Source organism: Equus quagga, chromosome 17 (assembly GCF_021613505.1).
Source record: "Equus quagga isolate Etosha38 chromosome 17, UCLA_HA_Equagga_1.0, whole genome shotgun sequence".
Lineage (NCBI taxonomy): Eukaryota > Metazoa > Chordata > Mammalia > Perissodactyla > Equidae > Equus > Equus quagga.
In genome coordinates this window covers 50,476,218-50,497,336 of record NC_060283.1, presented here as the reverse complement: position 1 = coordinate 50,497,336, position 21,119 = coordinate 50,476,218, and the positions used below count along the sequence as shown (strand labels likewise).

At 48.7% G+C, this 21,119-nt stretch overlaps 2 protein-coding genes across 13 annotated transcripts in view; both read right to left on the bottom strand.

Moving 5' to 3' along the window:
- Positions 1-12,728, bottom strand: part of NHEJ1 (non-homologous end joining factor 1) — a 75,982-nt gene extending 63,254 nt beyond the window's left edge. The window contains exons 1-5 of one of the 7 annotated variants that reach the window (XM_046644919.1): positions 12,626-12,728; positions 10,051-10,230; positions 9,407-9,619; positions 2,561-2,699; positions 1,909-1,967 (exon numbers count right to left, since the gene is read on the bottom strand). In XM_046644919.1, the coding sequence (XP_046500875.1) occupies positions 1,909-1,967; positions 2,561-2,699; positions 9,407-9,619; positions 10,051-10,230 (591 nt within the window). In that variant the 5' untranslated portion in view covers positions 12,626-12,728. Of the gene's footprint in view, positions 1-1,908; positions 1,968-2,560; positions 2,700-9,406; positions 9,620-10,050; positions 10,335-12,279; positions 12,389-12,625 lie in introns of those variants that run through there. The other 6 variants (XM_046644916.1, XM_046644915.1, XM_046644918.1 and 3 more) reach the window with 6 other exon arrangements.
- A 686-nt stretch (positions 12,729-13,414) lies between these two features.
- On the bottom strand, positions 13,415-21,075 carry SLC23A3 (solute carrier family 23 member 3). Of its 6 annotated transcripts, XR_006885772.1 has the most exons (13): positions 19,460-21,075; positions 19,165-19,322; positions 18,952-19,049; positions 18,690-18,763; positions 18,317-18,498; positions 17,868-17,991; positions 17,602-17,716; positions 16,347-16,600; positions 15,750-15,855; positions 15,290-15,457; positions 14,612-14,806; positions 14,211-14,306; positions 14,097-14,116 (listed from the first exon to the last, which is right to left on the bottom strand). XR_006885772.1 is itself a non-coding variant. In XM_046643504.1 (12 exons), exons 1-12 carry the CDS (start codon positions 19,631-19,633, stop codon positions 13,827-13,829), a joined length of 1,839 nt encoding a protein of 612 aa, XP_046499460.1. In that variant the 5' UTR covers positions 19,634-21,075; the 3' UTR covers positions 13,415-13,826. The 6 variants fall into 6 exon arrangements, 5 of the variants coding, with proteins under 5 accessions (XP_046499460.1, XP_046499461.1, XP_046499462.1 ...); XM_046643504.1 differs by lacking the exon at positions 14,612-14,806 and having other exon boundaries at positions 13,415-14,116; XM_046643505.1 differs by lacking the exons at positions 14,211-14,306; positions 14,612-14,806 and having other exon boundaries at positions 13,415-14,116.
- Positions 21,076-21,119: the final 44 nt, after the last annotated feature.

The window sequence follows — 21,119 nt, the reverse complement described above, 5'->3', positions numbered from 1 at the left end:
AAATGAGAAAATAGAGGCTCTGAGAGAAGTGATTTATCCAAAGAATAAACCAGGAGAATAACTAAAAGACCCCAAATATAGGTCTAACAAGCAACATTGTATCCACAGGCCACAGTGCCACGATTTTCCTAAAATTTCCCTGGCATAGACTTATCCACATATTCACCCACAAATTTACCGAGAAGCTACTACTCCTAGGCACTATATTCAGTGCTGGGGATATAGAAATGCATTCAACATGGTCCCTGACCTCAAACAGCCCACAGATCAGTGGAAGAGAAAGACACAGTGTTGCAGACATACAAACAGTAATACTACAAAATTATAGGTGGTAAAACAGAGGTAGGAACCAAGGTACTATAGTAGCAGAGAAGAAAGATTATCTTTACAAGGAGAGTCTGGAAAGGTCTCCCAAAGAAGCTGAGGCTGCCACTTGAAAGATTAATAGAAGTTTATAAGATAGATAAGGCCAGGGCATTGGGCATTCTAGATAAGGGGAACAATGCCTGCAAAGATATAAAGGCTAGAGAAAACAGCATTTCTGGCAATTCAAAGTCATTCTATATGGCTGAAGGATAAAGCACATCAAGAAAAATGTCAAGAAACCAAGCTGGATAGGTTCTCAGGTACTAGATCAGGAAGGGACTTCTCTGTCAGGCTAAGAATACGCCTTGCATTGTTTATCTAGGTGGCTGAGGCAGGGAACTAGCATGTCATCCTACTTTAGCCATCCAAACTACTATGTCAGCCTATGTTAACCTCCTTAATGCCCAAACTTATAGACTGGGGAAGCCATCTGGGAGAAAAATGGCCTAGGAAATCTCTGTTACAAGTCTAGGTTTAATGGTCTCTTTTTCCCCTTAAAGACTTGAAACCTATTCTGCTTCAGGGCTTAACAAAACATCCTTTCCTTCTTCTCCAAGTCACAATTGCTTCAGCAGACGGACTGAGCACTCAGCTCGCAATTTTTTGCTTAGTGTTACGACCCCAAGCACTCTGGGGTCATTGCTCAGCCAGTGCACAGAGGCAGAACAGAGGTTCCAAGCCAAGAACACCTGCTTGATGCCCAGCCCTGTGAAAAGTACTAATTTCAGGTTCAAAAGACATATGAGTCACATCCCTGTCCACAAGCAGTTTACAAATTAGCCTAGAAGACAAGACAGAAATATGAATAATCTATACATAACACAATATTATAATAGCATTATTTATTTACATAATAAAGTACCAACTTGGGTAACATGTATAATTAGAAAATAGAGCAATAATACTAGGGTACTTACTGTGCAACCAACAAGTCCCAGAAGAGTTAGAGAAGGAGAAGATCAATATTGACTGGTATTATCAAAGGTCACTATTATTAATACTCCCCCAGTTTGGCATTTAATAGATGTTTCTTTTGGCCAAGCTCAATCCTTAGAAGGGAAACCTAGGCAGGAGCTTCTGACAGGCCACAATTATCTACTCCCCATTCATGCCCTTGCCAGGCCCCTTGTACAAACACTGTGATTTTCCACAGCCTACTGTGCCCACAAGACAGTCCCCAAATGGTAGCCCTGAGCTCTTCACCTTCCTCTACTGCGGGATGCTGAAGGGGCCTGGACAAGAAATAATGACTATCCCCCTGCTCCACAATCCAGACCTGTGATCAGATCTCAACAGGCCAAAATTTAGCAACTGGTCAACTACACTTTCCAAGGTTAGAGGATTCCAAATGAAATTCCTAGGTTCTTGGACAGAGATGTTTACATCTCAAACTTTTACAGATTTTCTACAGGGAGCTTTTACAACAAAAGGGCTTCCCAACCATGCAAGCAACCTGACACCTAAAATGCAAGTCACCACTCAGGCACCTGGAAAGACGAAGGAAAGGAAAGTTGCATAAGAGAAAGGAAATAAATACTCTACCTCTACCATAAATCGTTCCAAGAAGGAATTTTCTTCAAATGGCTCTGTCTTCAACCGATCTGTAATAAGAAGGGAGAAAGAGAAGACATGCGAGTCTTAGCATGAGCTTCCTACCTGTGAGATGGAAAGGGAGCAGAGGCAAGAACAGAACAGCTTGAAAGAGAGGGTAAAGATACGACACCCAGAGGCACCTAGTCCAGCGGGAGAAGAAGGGTTGAGAGCATGCGGGCAAAGAGGAGGAAGAGAGGGCGATGAGCAGCAAATGACGGGGTCGGGGGCAGCACGTGCTCCAGGAGGTTTTCCCCTCACAAAGACAAAGGTCAGACTGAACTTTTATTCTGAAGTGGGAGCTATGTGGCTTCCTAAAGTCCCAAGTGGTGTCGCCCTCATACAATTTCGTGTTGCCGTTGGCCCCTTTCCCAAGTCTTTCCTTGCCATTGCCTAGGGCATGTCTGGACTCAGTTACAGCTTCTAGAGGCCCCTCAGGTGCCAACCAGGTCCCTGAGGCAGAGAGAAGTGTCCCAGTATCAAGTATCCAGTTCCTGGTCAGTGAGCAGCCCTGCCCGGGGAAGCACCTCTCTAATGCCTTTTCTGTGGCCCTCTGACCATCTGTACCCCTCCCCACCCAACTCCCCAAAGAATGTCCGCTCACCTCGGCTCAGCACAGCCCCACTCTCCTGGTAGTCCTGGATCTCTAGATCTTTCATGTGAAGCAGTGTTGCCAGCTCCCTCGCTTGGCACTGCAATGCCAGACTCATGCCCATCAAAGGACGAACCAAATGCTGGGAAACCTTTCAAGGAGGAGACATTAATTAGCCAACAGACACTTACAAAGCACTCCCTATATTAGGAACTAGAAGAAATACTGAGGAATAAATGTTTTCACAGGAATTCGTAGTTTCATAGGCAAGCAATCCATTTACATGAATGTAAATACAAATATAACAATGAAATAAGTAAAGGACGAAGCTCAAGGATTTTCTTCATGGCACAGATGAAAGGAGGAGAAGAGTAAAGGAGAACCCACATGAATAGATAAGCCAGAGGGTGATTTAAAGAGAAGGAGGTGATACAGGTGATTGAGGACAGTGTTGACTCAACTCTCAGAGCAGAGACGGGGAGACAAAAGCAGAAGATCTCCAAGAAAGTAGGCATGGTTAAAACACAGTATGCCAGCTGGAGTATAACAGAAGACGAAAATCAACAGAAAGCAGAGAGCTCTGAAAGTCGAATTAGACCCAGACACCAAGTAAGAGCCTTTTCAGGGCTGATGACAGCCCAGCATCAGCCCAGAGGGTCAATCTGTTCCCACAAACACAGCAAAGTCTAAGGTCATTGTTATCATAGAAGCAAGCCAGTCACCAAGAGGCCAGCCTAGGAAGGAACTAATCACCTCCCCACACACACATGCACATCTTGCTCTTAAAGGGCGGAAAGAAGGATGCAAGCACAGCCATACTGCAGGTGCGGCCAGGGTGATAAGAATGTACAGCTATACAGGATAATCATTTAATTCACCTATAACAAGGTGTCCATTAGCCTGTCAAAGAAAATGAAGTTGATAATCTATTTGTGGCTAGGGGATGTGATCAGAGTTCCTCTCCCTTCCCCCAAGGAGAAGAACGAAAGGAGGCACTAAAGAAATGCCCTAGATCAGAGGTCAGCAAACTCTTTCGGGAAGAGCTAGATAGTGAACATTTTCAGTTCCGTGGGCCATACAGTCCTGGTCGCAATACTCGACTGCTGTTGTGGCATGAAAGCAGCCATAGACAACATGTCATCAATGAGGGCAGCTGGGCTCCAAGATAACTTTACAAAAACAGGCAGCAAGCCAGATTTGGCCCATTGGCCATGGTACGCCAACCCTCGCCCTAGACCTAAAAAGGAGAACTTTTAGACAAGATACCCCACACAGGCTTGAAGGGAGGAAAAGATGCTGCTGGAGTGCCCCATAAGATGTGCAAGCCAGACTCATCTGGATCAGGATCAGACGTCTGGGCTCTTTAGACTTCTATGTTTTTGTTTGCCATTAATTGTCTAGTAAAACTTACTACTAACAACTTCAATTGTATGGTGGCTCAAACTGAGAGGAAAGGACTTTTTTTCCACATTTCTGTAAGCACAGATTAGAAACGACTGGGTGTGGGGGTATGGGGGGAGGTTAAGGGCTAGTGGCAGCAGCTTTTGTACCAGCACTAGGACCCAAGAGATGCCGGGGAACTGGAGCAGAGTGGAAGGCAAGAAATCAAGTCCAGCTATAGCCACCGGCCACCTCTTTCTGTCACACAGCACGTGGCAACCTGGTACTGTCTCCAGATCAGGTTCTTAGTGCTGTTCAGAACGTGGCAGAAGTTCTGCTTCCAGAAAATTTATCTGTTCTGGACCCAACCGTCTTTCCCAGGAATTGTTTTAAGTTTGGTCCTGTTCAAGGTAGATCAGGAGGAAAAACAGGTGAATACCTGTATGAAAGCAAGTCAATGTTTGGTGGGTAGAAGTGAAAGTAACTGTATTTGCTGCCCAAGCAGCATCACGGTCCATCTGGCGACAGCCTTCAAATAACAGAAACTCCTGAAGTTAATAACCAGCCTCTCCCTGGGAGGCCACCTTAATAGCAATTTCTTTGAGTGGTGGTAAATATAACAACACAAAACATGATTAGAAACTGTTGCTTTTTGGGTTTTTTTTTTCTTTTTTTTGGTGAAGATTAGCCCTGAGCTAACATCTGCTGCCAATCCTCCTCTTTTTGCTGAGGAAGACTGGCCCTGAGCTAACATCCATGCTCATCTTCCTCTACTTTATATGTGGGTCACCTACCACAGCATGGCTTGCCAAGCGGTGCCATGTCTGCACCCAGGATCCTAACCAGCGAACCCCAGGCTACCGAGAAGCAGAATGTGCGAACTTAACCACTGCGCCACCAGGCTGGCCTCAGAAACTGTTTTTAATCGATGCCAAGTCTACTTAATGCCATACTAAGCACCTGAAATTATCCATCAGACTCCAATGTCTATATAGCAAAAAAGCTTTTTATCAGTAAATATTTCTCAAATAATTTCACAGGATTGGGTTATACCACTCTGAATCAATGGAGTATAACTCATTTCAAAGTTAGATAGACACTAACTCAGATTAGTTAATTAGAACAAGGCATTGCGGCTGAAGTAATGGATTTCATAGCAAATCCACAGACACCACAAGGGAAAATCTTGACGTGTTTTAGGAGGTCAGGGACACCCCCTCTTCATTTACACATGGCAATGTATAAAGAGATTCAGTTCAGCAATTAACTCAACAAAGACCTACTGTGTGCCCAATCCATGCTCTGGCCCTATAGGCCTCTGCCCTCAAAAAGCTCACAACAGCTGAGGAGCTCAGGCAGTGGGTGGATATCGAAGCAAGAGTTGCCAATCTTCTCCAGAGGAAAAGCTATTTACAATTTCCTCCAACATCTTCAGATTTCTCAGAGAAATGCTCACAAGTCACAGGCAGGAGAGCAGAACGGCAGTCATCAATCCCAAGATGAATCATATCAGGTTGCAAGACAGTGAAAGGAATTAACAGACCGGGCGTTAGGAGAGCTAGATTCTAGTCCTGGCTCTGATAGCACCTATACGTGAAAGTGGCTTACTCCCAAAGACTCTCATGGTCCTTGTCTTTTTTAAAAAAGAAAAATTATGCGAGCCAGCCCTGATGGCCTAGTGGTTAAAGTTCGGTGCTCTCACTACTTGGGCGGCCCGGGTTCATCTCCCGGGCATGAAACCACGCCACCCATCTGTCAGTTGCCATGCTGTGGCGGCAGCTCACACAGAAGAACTAGAAGGACTTAACACGGGATATACAACCAGGCACTGGGGCTTTGGGGAGGGGAAAAAAAAGAAGATAGGAAGAGATGTTAGCTCAGGGCGAATCCTTCTGTGCAAAAAGTAAAAATGAAAACAAGAAAAAGAAAAATCATGGAGTTGGATATTTGCTCTCACAGGCCCACTATAATGCTAAGATTAAGTAATATTATATGTATTCTCTTATTTAATGCTCACAGCTCCATAGTAAAGATTGGTATCTCCATTTTACAGACAAAGAAACCAAGTCTCATAAAAATTCAGTAACTTATCCAAGGTAATACAAGGTAGTGAAAGTGGTGGAGCTGAGCTACAAATTCAGGACTGCTGATCCCAAAGCCTGTGCTCTTTCCACCACAGAAAAGCTTTGGATGTGACTCCTAGGAATTAGAAAATGGCCAAAGAGGTGACAGACGTGAAAGTCAAAGTACAGAATATCAAGAAATTACATTAGAAAAAACAAAGACGGCAACAACAAAAAAGAATTAAGTGAGATACTAGAAAGAATAGTCAGTGGGAAGGAGGAAGAGAGGAAGAGAAGTTGGCCAGAAGTGGAAACGGGCCCAGCGTTAGAAGGCAGAGACTCAAAGGTGTATATATCCCACAATATCCTGCAGAGACCTAAGAGTATTACACTGGCAATGTGAATCCAGCACGTTGTAGAGAGCGTGGGGAACGGGTACTCTCCCACTCTCCCGTATGACGAGTCAGAGTTAAACTGCATAACCGCTCCGGAAGACAATTTGGTAATATTACATTAGCAAGATTAAAGACGCAAATACTCCTTGAATCAGCTATTCCACTTCCAGGAATTTCCTCACACGTTTACACATAGAAAAGTAAATACAAGGATATTCACTATACACAACAACAAAAGAATAGAAACAACCTAGGTGACTAGTAGCACATCAATTAAATACATGTTGATGTATTCATTAAGTAAAACGCTATGCCGCCATTAAAAACTATTAAGGCAGGTCTTCTCAACATATTGCTATGAATGCTTTCTAAGTTCTATAATTAGGTGAAAAAAGCAAGGTAGTGAACAGTGTGAATAGCATGCCGCCTTTTGCAAAAATACACACACATACCCAGATACGTTTTTGACTGTCTGAGTATATACATATCTATATATAGCTTTCTTTAAGAATTCACAAGAAGCTGATATCAGTAGTTGCTTTAGAGAAGGAAAATAAGGGCCTGGAAAAGGGGGTAGAAGGAAGACCTATTTTTAACCGTACACCCTTAAATGCTGTTTGAAATGTTTGCCTTTTGCATGAATTACTCATTCAAAAAAAAAATGAAATAAAAACTATTACAAGAATGAGTAACAAACAAAAATTATGACTGTGTGACCTCACAGACACACACACAAGCCTAAAATAGTAACCGCCTACATCCTTGCCAGTGTCCACTGGCTCGAAAAGCTTCCTCGGGGTCAGGGGTTTCCCTGGGGGTGGCACTCTTCCTTTCTCAATAATAAATATTTTATTTTACCTTAAAGCATAATTGCTAATCCATTGTTCAACGCTAAATTCTCCCCACCGCCAACAAGACTCATTCCACGCTAACCACTGTTGTTTCTTTTCTCATTGCGGCTCCTCGACTAGAGGAATGTGCCTAGGACAGCTAGTTTTTTCTTTATGCATTATTTTCAACCATAATATCATTATACAAGTGTTCTTTCCCGTATTCTTTCGAAGGAAAAAACCATCAGAGCGCAGCAGCCCCCAAGGAGAACCGCCTCCCCACTGTGACCATTCGGAATTTCTAGGGCTGTGCGAGGGAAAACGAGACTTGCTTCCCAAAGGCAGCCCGAATGTTTTGGTCCCAGAAAAAGTATTACTGAGGGAACAGTGCCCCCTGGTGTTCCTTGGAAAAGGTTACAAGGGTTTTGAACAAAATAGGTAAATTCTGGAACTAAAGCAGGATGGAAAATTTCACAAGAAATTCAATTAAAACCAATAAACATGAGTGACTATTATCTGCTAAGCACTGTCGATGGGCCTTAGAAATTCAGAGAGGAATAGGAAGCAGTTCTCCAAGCACTCAAGTCTGGTTTTATGGGGTTCCAGATCAAAAATAAACACCAGAGAACAGTTTCTCAAAAAGCACTTGGTTCCATCCACCCCGTTGATGCCAAAGCATCATATCACCCCTGGGAGACTAAAGAAGGGAGATAGGAAGTGATGCCCACACATCTTCAGACCCCTCTGCTGATAAACCCACACCCTTAGGCCTCCCACAGAAGCCTCCGTCCTCTAACGCTACTGACTGGAGCAGGCTCTGTTTATACAGAAGGGTGGAAGGGACCAGCAGTAGTAACTCCTGCAACCTGGTTCTTAATGACCACTCTCAACTAATTTCTTTCTTTCTTTTGGTGAGGAAGACTGGCCCTGGAGTAACATATGTGCTCTTCCTCTCTTCCTCTATTTTGTATCTGGGATGCCCTCACAGTGTGGCTTGATGAACGGTGTGTAGGTCTGCACCCAGGATCCGAACCCGTGAACCCAGGCCATGGAAGCAGAGTGCGCAAACTTAACCACTATGCCACCAGGCCAGCCCCTCAACTAATTTCTAATAAAAGCTCTGGAGGCCTAGAAAACTACACGTTTCTACGACGTTATCCTCCTAGAGGACGTTTGATATGTTTACTTTTTGCATGAATTACTCATTCAAAAAAGATTAAATAAAAACTATCACAAGAATGAGTAACAAACAAAGGACACTATCCTCCTAGTCCCTGAAAATGGCTCTTGAATCAGACCTCTCTGGGAGTTGAACCCCAGTTCATCCATTTATAAGCTGGATGACTTTGGACAAATTACCTTCAACCTCAGTTTCCTACTCTGAAAAACGGGGATAAGACTACTTATCTTGCAGGATGGTTGTGAGGATTAAACGACGAGATAATGTTCAGAAAGATACCTAACCGTCGTCCGTGCTCTATGCTGTTGCCAGACTGATCTTGATAAATGACAAAGTGGATCAAGTTAAACCCCTGCTTGAAGTCTTTCAAGGAATCCCTGTTGCCTTTGAAATAAAACCCAAACTCATTAGAATCCTTCAAGATCCGGCCACTCCCTGCCTCATTTCTCATGACTCCCTGCGGTCACGAAGTCCCCCGACTTGCCCCACGCTTAGACATCTTCACGCCTCTCAAAATTGCACTCTCGCCTAGAATGACCTCTATTTTCTCCCAATTAGTTCCTACTCATCTTCAAAACTCAGCTCAGAAACTCTCTTCAAAAAGGTCTTTCGGATCCTCAATCATCCTGGGCTTACCTCAATCAAAGAATTACCAGACTTTATCCTGTTTCCTGTCTGTCTTCTCACTAGATGATGAACTCCAGGAACAGGCTATATTGTTTTAGATCTGGACACGCAACAATTAGCCCATAATAGATGCTTAATAAATGCTGAACAAATAAAGTAATGAATGAAGACACCTATGAAGTGTGTAGACCCAAAGTCTGCTCCTTTGCAAGGAAAGGACGCAGCAGTCAAGAATCCTTTCTGCCCTCTGTCTAGCCAAGGAAAGTTTTCTAATTGGAGAAGAATTTCAAACAGAGTCTACAAAAAAAACCAAGAACACCTAAAGCTTCATCTCAAAGCAGCTGGCATTCCCCTTCCCCATTCCATGTTGGAATTGCACTTACCAGGGAAGGACTAGCTAGGATGCAGTGGAAATTCCAATAGAAAGGAAGACCAGAGAGCTCACTCCGCACGCGCAGTACCAGCGCCTCTGCCACACGATCGCAGGAGAAGGTGGCTTTGCCAGGGCCAGCAGTGTCCTTCAACAACGGGAGAAGCAGATCATCCAAATGACAGAGAAAAGCCTCAGGAGGAGCAGTCAGGCGCTTGTTCAGCTCCTAAAAAGACAGCAGGAGTTGTAAAGGGTGAGGGTGCTAAAGGAAACTGACTCCCTCGTAAGTCACAGCAAAGAAAAACTCCCAGTTAACATGAAGACAGTGGGCATGAGAGGAAGGGAAGGGAAGATAAAAACATCAACACAGGAAAAAGAAAACAAAAAGAGAGTGATCAACTGGTCTACTTCACAATTCCACCTTGTACCGTATGCAGTACAGAAACTAACATACACGCTCACAACCACGGAATGATCCCAGGGCTACAGGGAGAAGTGCAGGGCATTAACCGGAATTGTCTCAACTGGATCCGACCTTCCTTGGCAACCTAGCAGTTGCCACCAAGCAAGGTGGTGGATGTTAATGTCCCCTGACCCTCACCAGGAAAGAAATTATATCCACTTCCACTCCACAGCAAGACTTCTCTTCACACTTACCTTGGCTCGCTGGCTGACCACACTGGTGTCCACCTGTTCATGCCACACGTGTTGCAGATCTGAAACCAGCAAGGCATAGCCCTGCTTAGTGATGATATAAGCCTTGGCCAAGAGGGAGTTCTGGTCAAGCTGTAGCCACGCCCACGGCTGCATCAACAGGCCTCGCTCCAGTTCCTCCATCTGCACGAGAGTCTTCATTCAGCAAAGTGCCCTAGGGTAGTGTAGGCCTGGGGAGGGGCACCATGCAGACAGTCTATATCAAACAAGTCTTGTGAAAATCCTCCCTAGTAAACAGAAGGCAAGGATTTACACTCTACCCCTCTCCCCCATCTCCCACCCCCCAGCCCCCACTCCCACATATAACCAGCTGAGTACCAACCTTACTACCTCTTGGCCACTAAAAATCTATTTATAACTTTGAGAGGGGTTTTCTTTTCCACATTAAGTTTCTAGAGGACACAAAAAAACCTTTCTTCTATAGAGTTTAAGCCTCAGCATATTGATATCAGTACTTCTGCTTTCTAATAATAGAACTTAACGTGGAAACCTAAACCATTCTTCTTGCATCTTTATCGCATTCCTAATAAATCCGTCAATGCTGTCCTTTACCAGAACTTCTAGAAGAGAAGAAATAGTTCTTGTCTTATAAAACATCATAAGTCATAAGTGTCATGGGCAGGAAATTCAAATTATTTGATCGTTATCTAAAAGCAAAACTCTAGAAGCTCTCAGAATTTCAAATATATAAATATATATATATTCTCTAAGACAGGGATTCTTAATCTAGAGTCTATGCATGTGAATCCTCCGGAATTACATGCAAAATTTGTGCAAACATGTGTATACCCATTTGGGGGGAAGAGGTCCACAGCTATGGACAAACTCTCAAAGGGATCAATGACACACAAATAAACAGCTAATAAACTCTGTGTCCAGAAGCAAACAGAAGAGCCCCAAATCCCATTTCAAGAAGAGCCTGATCGACTAAGAAGTCATGAATACAAGCACAGCACGGCAGAGGGAGAGGCGGTGAATTAACTCCCACTCCCATCCTCCCCCACATGCCCACCCCGAGGTCCTGCCACCAACGACAGCAGACCCTGTTGCACATCCTAACGCTCCTGGAAACCACCTGTCCTCCTGCAGCAGCTACATTTGTAGCCATAACCCAGTGGATGTTCAGTAACTATGCCTACTTTACAGGAACTTTGATCATTTTTCCTGTGAGTTACAAAAAAGGTGATATAATTTCCTTCACTATTTCAGTCTATAAATACAAAGTGAAGGTGGGGGGGAAATCTTAGAATATAAAGAAAATAACGAAATTCCTTGAATTTCATTAACACGGTTAGCAGGGTTCTGTTCCTCCAGTCAATTCCATCTGAGTCTAAGCCATTATTTTTCCAACTATAGTTTCTGAAGCGCAGTCTTGTAACACAACTTAATTTGTACAGTCACTAGACAGGTGAAATATAAATATATTTTGTGATTTTCCTTTGCTGCTGTCTGAAAACTCTGTTTGCTGGATGGCAGTACTTGAGTCACCAGCCACAAGTCTCATGTGCTGTTCCTACGGGGAAGAGAGGATCTTGGAATGATTAAGCTAGTCCTCACCGGACCAGAGCTCCACACTGCCAAAGGTCAAAACGCAAGCGAAGTCGCCAAGCCCTTCTCTATTAGGCACTCCCCAGTGTGCACTCTAAGAGTCACCAAAATTGGGTTAATTATCCTAGCCTGTCACATCAAAGCCCTGAGGCTCAAGACTCTCAAACTGTATGGTTGTACTTTGTTTTGTCTTGTTTTGGGGGCGGGGCAGGAGTTTTAGAAAAAGGTCTGTGACATTCAGCACCAGACCTGGGGTTAGCTGCTCCCACCACACACGTCCTGTCGACTCTGAGGCCTCTATAGCCCACTTTTTTCTTTTTCCCTTCGAGGCCGCCTTTAACCTTCACGTTAACTAGATTCACCCGTTTATTATTCCTGCATGGAGGTGGGGAGCGCCGAGGGCCAACAGCGGGGTGAGGTCGCTGAGAACCGGCGTCTGCACCAATTCCCGCCCCTCGACCGAGAGCCCCGCTCAGCGCAGTTCCTCCGCCATCCTGCAGAGGGCAGCCAGGCCCCAGCGGCCATCCAGGCTGGGCCACGCCCCGTCCCTCTGGAAAAGGGCGAACCCTCGCTCCCTTGACCACAGCCCCACCCCAGCAGCCCCGCCTGGCGTCCAGTCCCCACCCGCTCTCGCTAGAAGGGCCTTCGCCGTCCGCCTTTCCATTGCTACAGCAGCGGCTGCACTGAGGCGCACCTCGGGACGCCTCAGGAGATAACAAACCGCACAAGCAGCTCCTTCCTTGCTGCCGCCAAAGAGCATCCTTGCAAACCCCGCCCCGCCGCCGGGAGGCGGGCTGCGCACGCGCGGCCTTGCAGCCCCGCCCACCCACGGAGGCCTGCCCCAGGACCCAGGGCGCGCGCGGGTCTCTGCGTGGGGATAGCGCCCTGCCCGGGCCAGTCCGCAGGGTTCGGGCAGCTCCTCGCCGTCCGGTCCCCACCTCGGCCCCTATTCGAGCCCGACCCCACCTACCGTGAGCGGCTGCGAGAGCTCCCACTCTCTCCGCAGCAGGCCCGCCCGCCCGCGCAAACCGAAAGGCCTAGAGTACTGGCATTTCCCTGCCACGGGGGGCGGGGTCTTGGGGCACAGGGGCGGGGCCCGGGCCGGTGTGGGCGGGGCATCTGCGCCCCCTGAGCTGATTAAAGGAGCGCTGGGACCTGGAGGCGCATCGCGGCCAGGAGAGCCAGACGAGAGCCTGGGCGACCTGCCGGTAGGGAGGAGGCGCGTGGCGCTCCTTAGAGTCACTCTTGCGGAGGAGAAAGAATGCAGCACGAGGTGCAGGAGAGGGGTCCCCAGATTTGGACTTGGCAAACTCAAATCCCTTCCCTTCCCTCCCCCTACCTGTCCAACCTCTTTTTTTTTTTTTCCAAATAAAACGAGAGGATTGACCTTCACTAGATAATGTCTCAGGTCCTCACCAGCGCTCGAGTTGTTTAAGAGATGAGTCTCCCAGGCATAAATCCCACGGTTTGACCTCATCCTCTGCCTCTCCTGTCTCCTTTCTCCCTCCTTCCACTCCTGTACTTATGCTCCTGAGAAGCTTGAAATCCCTCAGCTCATCTGTGCTTTGTACCACCTACAGTTTTGCTAAGGCTGGATACCTGAGCCTGAAGAATTCTTCCCATCCATTTTCCACCACTGAAAATCCTGCTCTTGTCAGGGCCAGTCTCCGTGCTGCTGCTTTCATAAAGCCTTTCCCGCTATCCCCAATCAGAATGAATTGTTTCTTCCTCTTTGCATTGTTTTAATCTTTATTACAGACTGCCTTCTGGTTTGGATTCTAGTTAGTAATTACATAAGTCTTTTTAAACGGTAAGTCCCCTGAGAGGACAGGGACCCTGTCACATCCATATCTGTAGTTCCAGGACCTTGCAGATGGGAGGTGCTCAATAAATATTTGTTAAGTGGATGCTGGGGTTCAAGTATAGATAGTTCACAGGCAAAATCTCATTCATTCATTCATGGTCCATCAAATCATGGCCCCTGCTCTGGAACCATTAGGCTCAATTAAGAGAAGGCAACACACCTATGGGGAAATGAGACCTTTAGGTGGCCCGTTTTACACACACACACACACCCTTTCCTTAGGAGAAAGCAGAGCCTGGGAGGTGACTCTCCAGCAAGCTGGGAAATAGGGCTAAAGTAACTAGGACACAAGTAGGAGTCCTAGTAATTACTGGGACCTAAGTTCTCTGCTAGACCCTGGGCACTGCTCCCCAAAGCTAGGCAGCAAGTCAGCTGTCTCTCCTGGCTCAGAGGGCCCTCCTTCCTCCTTCGCGGGGACTTCAGGCAGCGGACAGAGGCAACGGAGGGGCTGGGGGATGCAGGGACACAGGTTTTGGATGGGGAAAGGAAGCTCGTACTCTTGAGCAGCCTTCTCCCTGCACTTCTTAGGCATCCATGCCTCTTGGGCAGCGAAATGAGATGGCAGCTCTTGACCTAGGCCTCGTTCAAGCCGTGTGCCTGCAAAAGAGAGGCTGGTCAGGCTACTGCCCAACCGGGGGAGTGATGACTTCCTGGCCACTCCCCAGTCTGCTGGAGCCTGGCCTCAGCTTACCAGGAATGGTGTTCTCCAGGAGGAAGCCCAAAAGTCCAGCCAGGAAGATGGGCTCTGTGAGCAACGAGTGCAGTAACACATCCAAGGGGCTCCAGCCTACAGGGGGTTGGGGCCAGGCGGGAAGGGAACTCTGATCCTATGCAAGGCCAAGAGGTCTCATACTTCTAGCTCTAAATCTACGTCTTGGACTAAAAACAGATCTTTCTGAGTTGTCATTCCATCCCCCTACCTTTGTCCCTCTGTTCTCCATTTCCCACACCCAGGCCCTTCCCACAGGATCCCTGCTCAATTCTCAGTCTTCTGAGCATCCACATGCACCTCCAGTTAGGCTTTGATAGTTCAAGGCTCCATCTCTGGAAAGTTTGGTATTAAAAGCCCCAACCTTATTCCCCACTTCTTACCTTCCATGCTCTAGCCTGGGTTTCTCAATCTTAGTACTATGACATCTTGGACCAGGTAATTCTTTGTTTGAAGGGGACTGTCCTGTGCATTGCAGGATGTTTAGCAGCATCTCTCTGCCCACTAAATGCCAATGACAATCCCCACTCCCCTGTTTGTAACAGCCAAAAATGTCTCCAGACATTGCCAAATGTTCCCTGTGGGGCAAAATCATCCTCAGTTGAGAACCACTGCTATTTGCTAAGCTGAGCTAACAGGCTACCTGTTGCTGCTCCCAGGACAAACCCTATGATTTCTGACTTCTATATCTTTGTTTATGATGGTTCCTCCGCCAGGAATGACCTTCATCTCACCAAATATGTTTACATCTTGCCATCCTTCCAGACCAGCTCAACGTTACTTTCTCCCTAAACCTTACCGGGATTATCTCAGACAGAAGCCATCTCTCTCGCTACTGAGCACCACAGCTCTTCATCTGAACCTTTTCTGTTTGTTCCTTCACACGTCATCTCTTTATTACTAGACTGTAACATCTGGAGGCACCTTTGTATCCCAAGGGGCCAACTGTTTACACCAAAGCCCAGAGACGGGTGTGGGGCCTGGAGTCCAGAGAGCCTGAAGCTCAAGCCCTTGCTTTCCTGCTACTGAGCAACTCCACCTCCCTTCCCCACGCCTCCCACCTGTGCTCAGGAGGACTGGGGCTTCCTGAAGCCATCTTGGTAGCAGCAAGGCCATGAAGATGGAGAAGCCAACAATGAAGACATTCCGCCCGGAGTCAATGTCAGCCAGGTGGAAGCTGGAGAATCCAGTAGACAGAACCACGGCCTGGGTCACCCCCAGCACCCCACCTGTCTCATATGGAAGTAATCAAAGGGGTTGAGAGAAGGCTGGTACAGCAGGGAGTGTGGCAGGGCAGGGTAGGTTGTGATGGAGAGACCACTAAAAGGCTTATTTCTGATTCTGCCAGAAGCCTAGTCAAGAGGCCAAGATATGGGGCTGAGAAAATGAGGGCAGCTGACCCATGCTTATATCCATGTTTCGGGGAAGCTATTCAGAAAGAAGGGTGCCAGCCACAACAAACCAGTTGGTCATGCTGGCGGGTACTGGTTCAACACCAGTCCTGCTGATATATCCACTCACCAAGCACAGACAGCGGGATGGTGGTGAGGAGCTGGGCCAGCCTTGGGGAGAGCCCAAGCGCCATGCAGAGCAGCCCCACCAAGTGGGCCACTCGCCGAGATCCAGCCTAGGTGAAGAGGAGACACTGGAAGATGCAGCCACCTCCTGGGCTGTTGAAGGGTTTAGTCTGGCTGGCCGTTCTCATCATTTGGATCCCAACTCACATGTTACCCTTCCAAGGGTACTGCACCTAAAGGGGCCTCTTTACCAACCAGTATCCCGTTACCCTGCTTTGCTTTCTTAATAGCACTTATCACTCTGAAATTATCTTGTTTACTTTTCTTAAATTGTCCGCAAGAGATTAGGGACTTGATCTGACTTGTTCTTCACTGGAACCCCAGCCCTGGTCCAGTGTCCAGAGGCACAGAAGGCGTTCTGTAGTGACTTAGTGTCTTCCTCACACCCCTAGCCCCTTCACCACTTCTAGGCACCTCCCTAAATGAGATCATTGTTGTGGAGAGCATGACAGAGCACTGGGCACAGCTGGCGGCCAGCGAGTGTGAGTGCCCTTCCCTCTCCTGCAGCACTCACTCCCCCATGGGCGCCCCGTCCACCTACCTGGACAAGACTCACTGTGCCCACGTTGGGGAAGCTGGATGCAATGCCTATGGGGCTCCCCAACAGCCCGGCCAGCACACTGCCCAGCCCCTCCAGGCTCAGCCCTCGGCTGCAGGCATGCGGAGGTGGAGAAGGCAACTGCAGCAGCCGGCCACACAGGGCGTAGCAGCCCAGGGAGCTGGTGGAGGCTGCCAAGGCCATGGAGATGCCTGCAGCCAGAGCCCTGGGTGTCAGCAAGGGCCAGTCCCACTCAGCTGGGGAGGGAGAAAGAGCTGCCTTGGGGCCAGACTCAAGTCTGGAGCATCCCCTTGCTTCCAAAGGCCTATGCCACTAGAACCCTAGAGGCTCCTTTGTCTTTGAAGATAATGTCTTGAGACAAAACCACCAAACTCTCAGGATAAAGAGCCATCCCTTTACCATGGTCTAAAAGGGCCTCTTTGATCTGATCTCTACCTCTCTCTCTCTCTAGCCTCATCTCCCACCACACTCTGCCTCACTGCCTTCACTCCAGATATACTAGCCTTGTTTCAGACCCATGTACTTGCTGAGCTGCTGGCTACCACAGAGCCTTTGCATATGCTGTTCTGTCCACCTAGAATGCTCTTCTCTCTTGCCTTCACCCAATTAGCTCCTACTCATCTCTCACATCTCAGCTCAGAGATCACTTCCTCAAGAATACCTTTCCTGACCTCTCTGATAAAGTCAGAGTCCCCATTATAAGCTCTCATCACACAGTGTACCTCCCCTTTGTTACATTTACCATGTGCAATTTTACATTTACTTGGGTTACTGTTTAATTAGTATCTGTATTCCCCAGCAGATTATAAACTTCATGAGGACAGGTGCTATGTTTGTCATGTTCATCACTATGTCCCCTGTCACATGTCTAGCATATAATCAGCACTCAACAGACCTTTATTAAGTGGATGAATGAGTACATTTCATATACAATGTCTCAAAAGCAGTCTTCATACATAGGTCACTAACCCAAATGCCTTGTGGGAGTAGGTAACATAAATGTGTAAACTGGGTGAGGAGGACAGTTGGGAGTGGTGGGGCCTGCAGCTGTCTGTTAACATTAAATAAAACACCTGTGATAAGGGGCTGGCATTGCCCCTCAGACTAGCAATTTCTCTCCTGTGTGTTTTGCGAAAACACGGGATTTAACTCAGAAATGAAATTCATTAAATCTTGAGTTTAAAGAAATAGACACCTTTATTTGAGTGAGAGGATGGAAGACTAGGAGAAGACCCACCTGGGTGAGGCAACCAAAACCAGGGTGCCTTGGAGGGGGCAGACAGCTCCAGGGGGATGACGCTGAGACCCAGAAGGGCAGCGACGATCCACCCACAGGCCACCGGGATCAGCACCTGAGGGGCGAGACTGAGACGGAAGGAATCCCTCCCCCAGAACCTTCCCAGCCAGCCTGAGATGGGGGACAGAAGCCAAAATGTAGGGGCTGAGCGAGTGTTCTATGCCAGCCCTTCTACCCTCAACTGCGCCTGCCCTGACCCCACCTACCGAGAGGAGCCGGAAGGCAGGGATGCGGGTGTGAGGTGCTGAGGTTGAGGCTGGCCTCCAGGGGCATGGGGGTAACTGGCAGGAGCCCAGGTGCTGAGAGCAGACCACCATGAGCAGGATAAGCCTAGGAGAGAGCAGGAGCTTTAGGAGCAAGGGGCAGCAGGCATCCTGAGGGGGGTAACGGAGGTGGGGGTGGCAAACTACCATACAAGGGGGTTCCAGAGGAGAAGGTGCCTGTGGAAGGGGGAAGGAGAGCACCTTGGGGGTGAGTGGGAGATAGTGAAGATCAGGGGGGAGGAACAAACTCAGCAAAAGCCCTGGATTCCAAGTCTACAAAGTGTCGTCCGTGCTGGGATCGCTGCCAAATCAGGTAGGGCCAGCAGCTCTGCCCTCCCCCAGTCCCACACACCCCACTGGTCACCACCCCACGCCTCTCAGGACCTACGTACAGCAAAGCCAGGCCCCAGTGCGTGGAGCAGAACAGGGCCACCTCCCTGTGGGCAGAGAGCCCTGCCACAACCAGGCTGGGGGCCAGCACGAGGGGCCCACAGTGGGGGAACAAGTGGCCAGGACCCCCCAGCAGTCCCAGCATGCCCTGCAGCAGCCCAGACACCACCACGGCCCCGGACACCTGGTGGAGTGGAGAAGAGGACAAAGAGAAGACAGTCTGCTCAATCGAGTTGACCTCAGCCTGGACTTCGTAACTACTTCCAGGGGTGGGTCCCTCCTCCAGAGCATCTTAGTCCCTGCAAAATGGAAACAAGAACCTCCCCAATCCTGGCACCACCTTAGCCCTCCTGCTCCCCTTCTCTAGGCACGCACCTCTCGGAGAGAGGCGTTCCAGGGCTCCAGGCCAGGGCAGCCAGGCCCCCTACACAGGCGCAGCACGAGGGAGGCTGGGAAAAGTTGGAGAGAAGGGAGGGAAATGAAGACCCATTGCTCTTCAGTCCTAGCTGGTGCCTGGCACGGCTCCAGGCCCCACAGTGCCCACCAATCCCATCATTGCCCAATCGCAATTCCACGCCCACCTATACTTGTACGCTCCCAACCCCACCCTCACCCCGTGTCCTAGCTCTGTGCTCACAGTTTCCAGGTGTCTGGATGGCCAAAGGTAGCTTCTGGCTGGTCAGCACCAGAGCGGGGACAAGGAACTCTAAAGATGGAGCCTGGACAAGAGGCAGCCTGTAGGAACAGCAGGCCCCGCCAGGTCTGGAAAACTGTGACAGCCAAAAGGACTCCCCCAGCCTCTCCTACCCCCGGGACCCCATCCCTCTCTCTCCAGAGAGTTCTCCCTCACCTGCTGCCCATCCAAGTTTGCAGGGTAGTAGACACACCGCATGAGAAAAGGCTGGAGGCCAGGAGCTGGGCAGGAGAGTAAGAAAGTCCTCCTTGGGGGAGACTTCGAAGCAGGAGCAGGTGGGAGGCACAGAGCAGAGAAGCCAGGACCAAGATATGCTGTAGGTGGAGGAATGGGAAGGGGCAATCTTCAGAAACAGACAAAAATACCTATTTCTGCAAGGTTTTTCATGCCACACCCACTCTCCCAAACACTCCCTTCGGTCAGCACCAACTCCTGCACCTTTGCCTCCTACCTGCAGAGCCAGAAGGCAGCTGAGGCCCCAAGGAGGAGGCCCGCCCAGAGAGGCCCCAGAGTGAGAAGAGGGCTTTGGGACAGCAGGTGGTGGTGGCGGTGGTGGCGGTGGCAGGGGAGCATCCTGGGAGCCCTCGGAGCACAGCTGGGTGGGATGGGGGCCTGGTCGGCTCATGCTGCCCTGCCTTTGTGTTGTCTTGGCTGCCCTGGGCCAGAGTTAAGTAGAGAGAGTAAGAGGTCAGAGTCTGGGTGAAGTTAGCTGCCTGGAGTGCGGAGGGGGTGGGGTGTCAATGAAGCGGAGCGAAGGGATGAGGATTGGGGTCAGGACAGGGCCCTTTCACCTTTGCCCAGCTCTTGTGCAAATTCCATCACCCATTAACCAGGGAGTCGTGTTCTGGACACTTTTCCCCAAGAATCTCCATCTAGATCCCCTGTTCCAAGCTCTGGAAAGCAGGGTAGGGGGGCCGGGGAGGAGATCCATAAAGTAGCCTGGGGAGATCTGACAGACTGTATTCCCTCCTCAGCAGCGCCTCTTCCAACTATCACTCCCACACCATAGTTCTCAACCCTTTCAGGGTCAAGGCCCCAGAACACTTCAAAAGACAATGCAAGGGTCACATCCCTACATCGTGCATGACAATAGCAGTGACCACAACTGCTGTAATGTCCTCATTGTCACATCAAGGAGAAATCAAAGTAATTTATAACAACAGGTATTTCAATATGTGAAAGCTCGGGCCCAAGTAAACCAGAAGACAATGAAGCAGTCCAGTGCCCACTCCCACATGTAGAATCATCATGGTTGTGACAGCTACAATGCCAACTGACACTGGTCTTTCCTGGCGGCTCCTGTGCCACAGGCAGTGCTGCCATTGGTGACCCGATGCTCCAGATAGTGGACAAGTTCTTGATACAGTGCTGAACAAAGTGGGGACAGCTTTAATCTGCATGGGGGTTTACTCCTCTTGAACTGAGTCTTCTTCAAAAGGTGCAAAAACTATCTTGTGTTTACATGTGAAAATTTAGATCGTTCTTGGCTCCAATGAACAGGTTTTTTATATACATGATGTCCAGCGGGTCATTCAGATGTCTTGGAAATTCTTCATAGTAAGGGGGGTCCTGAGCATTTCAGGATGTCTAGCATCCTGCCCAGGCTGGCCAAAGGCCAGTAGTGTCCCCTCAAATTTGTGTAAAAAAATGCCCTGTAAATCTCCAAATTGCCCCCCAGGGGGCAGTACCACCACTGCTGTGGATCATCGTAAGCAGTCCCAAATACCCTCACTCCAGCGGCCTGGGATGTTTTCCTTCTTCCAATAACTCAGCCTTGGATGTCTCTCAACAACAATGACTGCCGCCACGTGTCAGACGGGATTGGAAGTCAGGCTAGAGAGAGGCATCCCAGGGCTTGTCCTCAGTGAGCTCCTGGGGCTCTGCTGGACGCTCAGCTTGGCCTCTCCTCCAGATGTTCTTCAGGATCCACAAGCATGGGGCTCACCCAGAACTTGTGACAGACAGGGCAACCCCAGGCATGGGACAATCACCATCCATGTCCCATGGCAGCCAAGTCAAGCAGTGCTAAGGGCCCCAAGGTGCTGGGAGCAGGGATGAGGGGAAGTCTGACATGGGAGCCTATGACCATCAATCAGGGCAGTCCTGAAATG

Coding starts and splice junctions, on each gene's coding strand:
- SLC23A3 (XM_046643504.1), bottom strand. CDS start 19,633: ATGAGCCGACCAGGCCCCCATCCCACCCAGCTGTGCTCCGAGGGCTCC. Junction 15,856..16,346: donor GCACAGTGAGTCTTGTCCAG/GTAGGTGGACGG, acceptor CTCTTCACCTAG/GCTGGATCTCGGCGAGTGGC. Junction 14,117..14,210: donor CCTGGAGAACACCATTCCTG/GTAAGCTGAGGC, acceptor TCTCTTTTGCAG/GCACACGGCTTGAACGAGGC.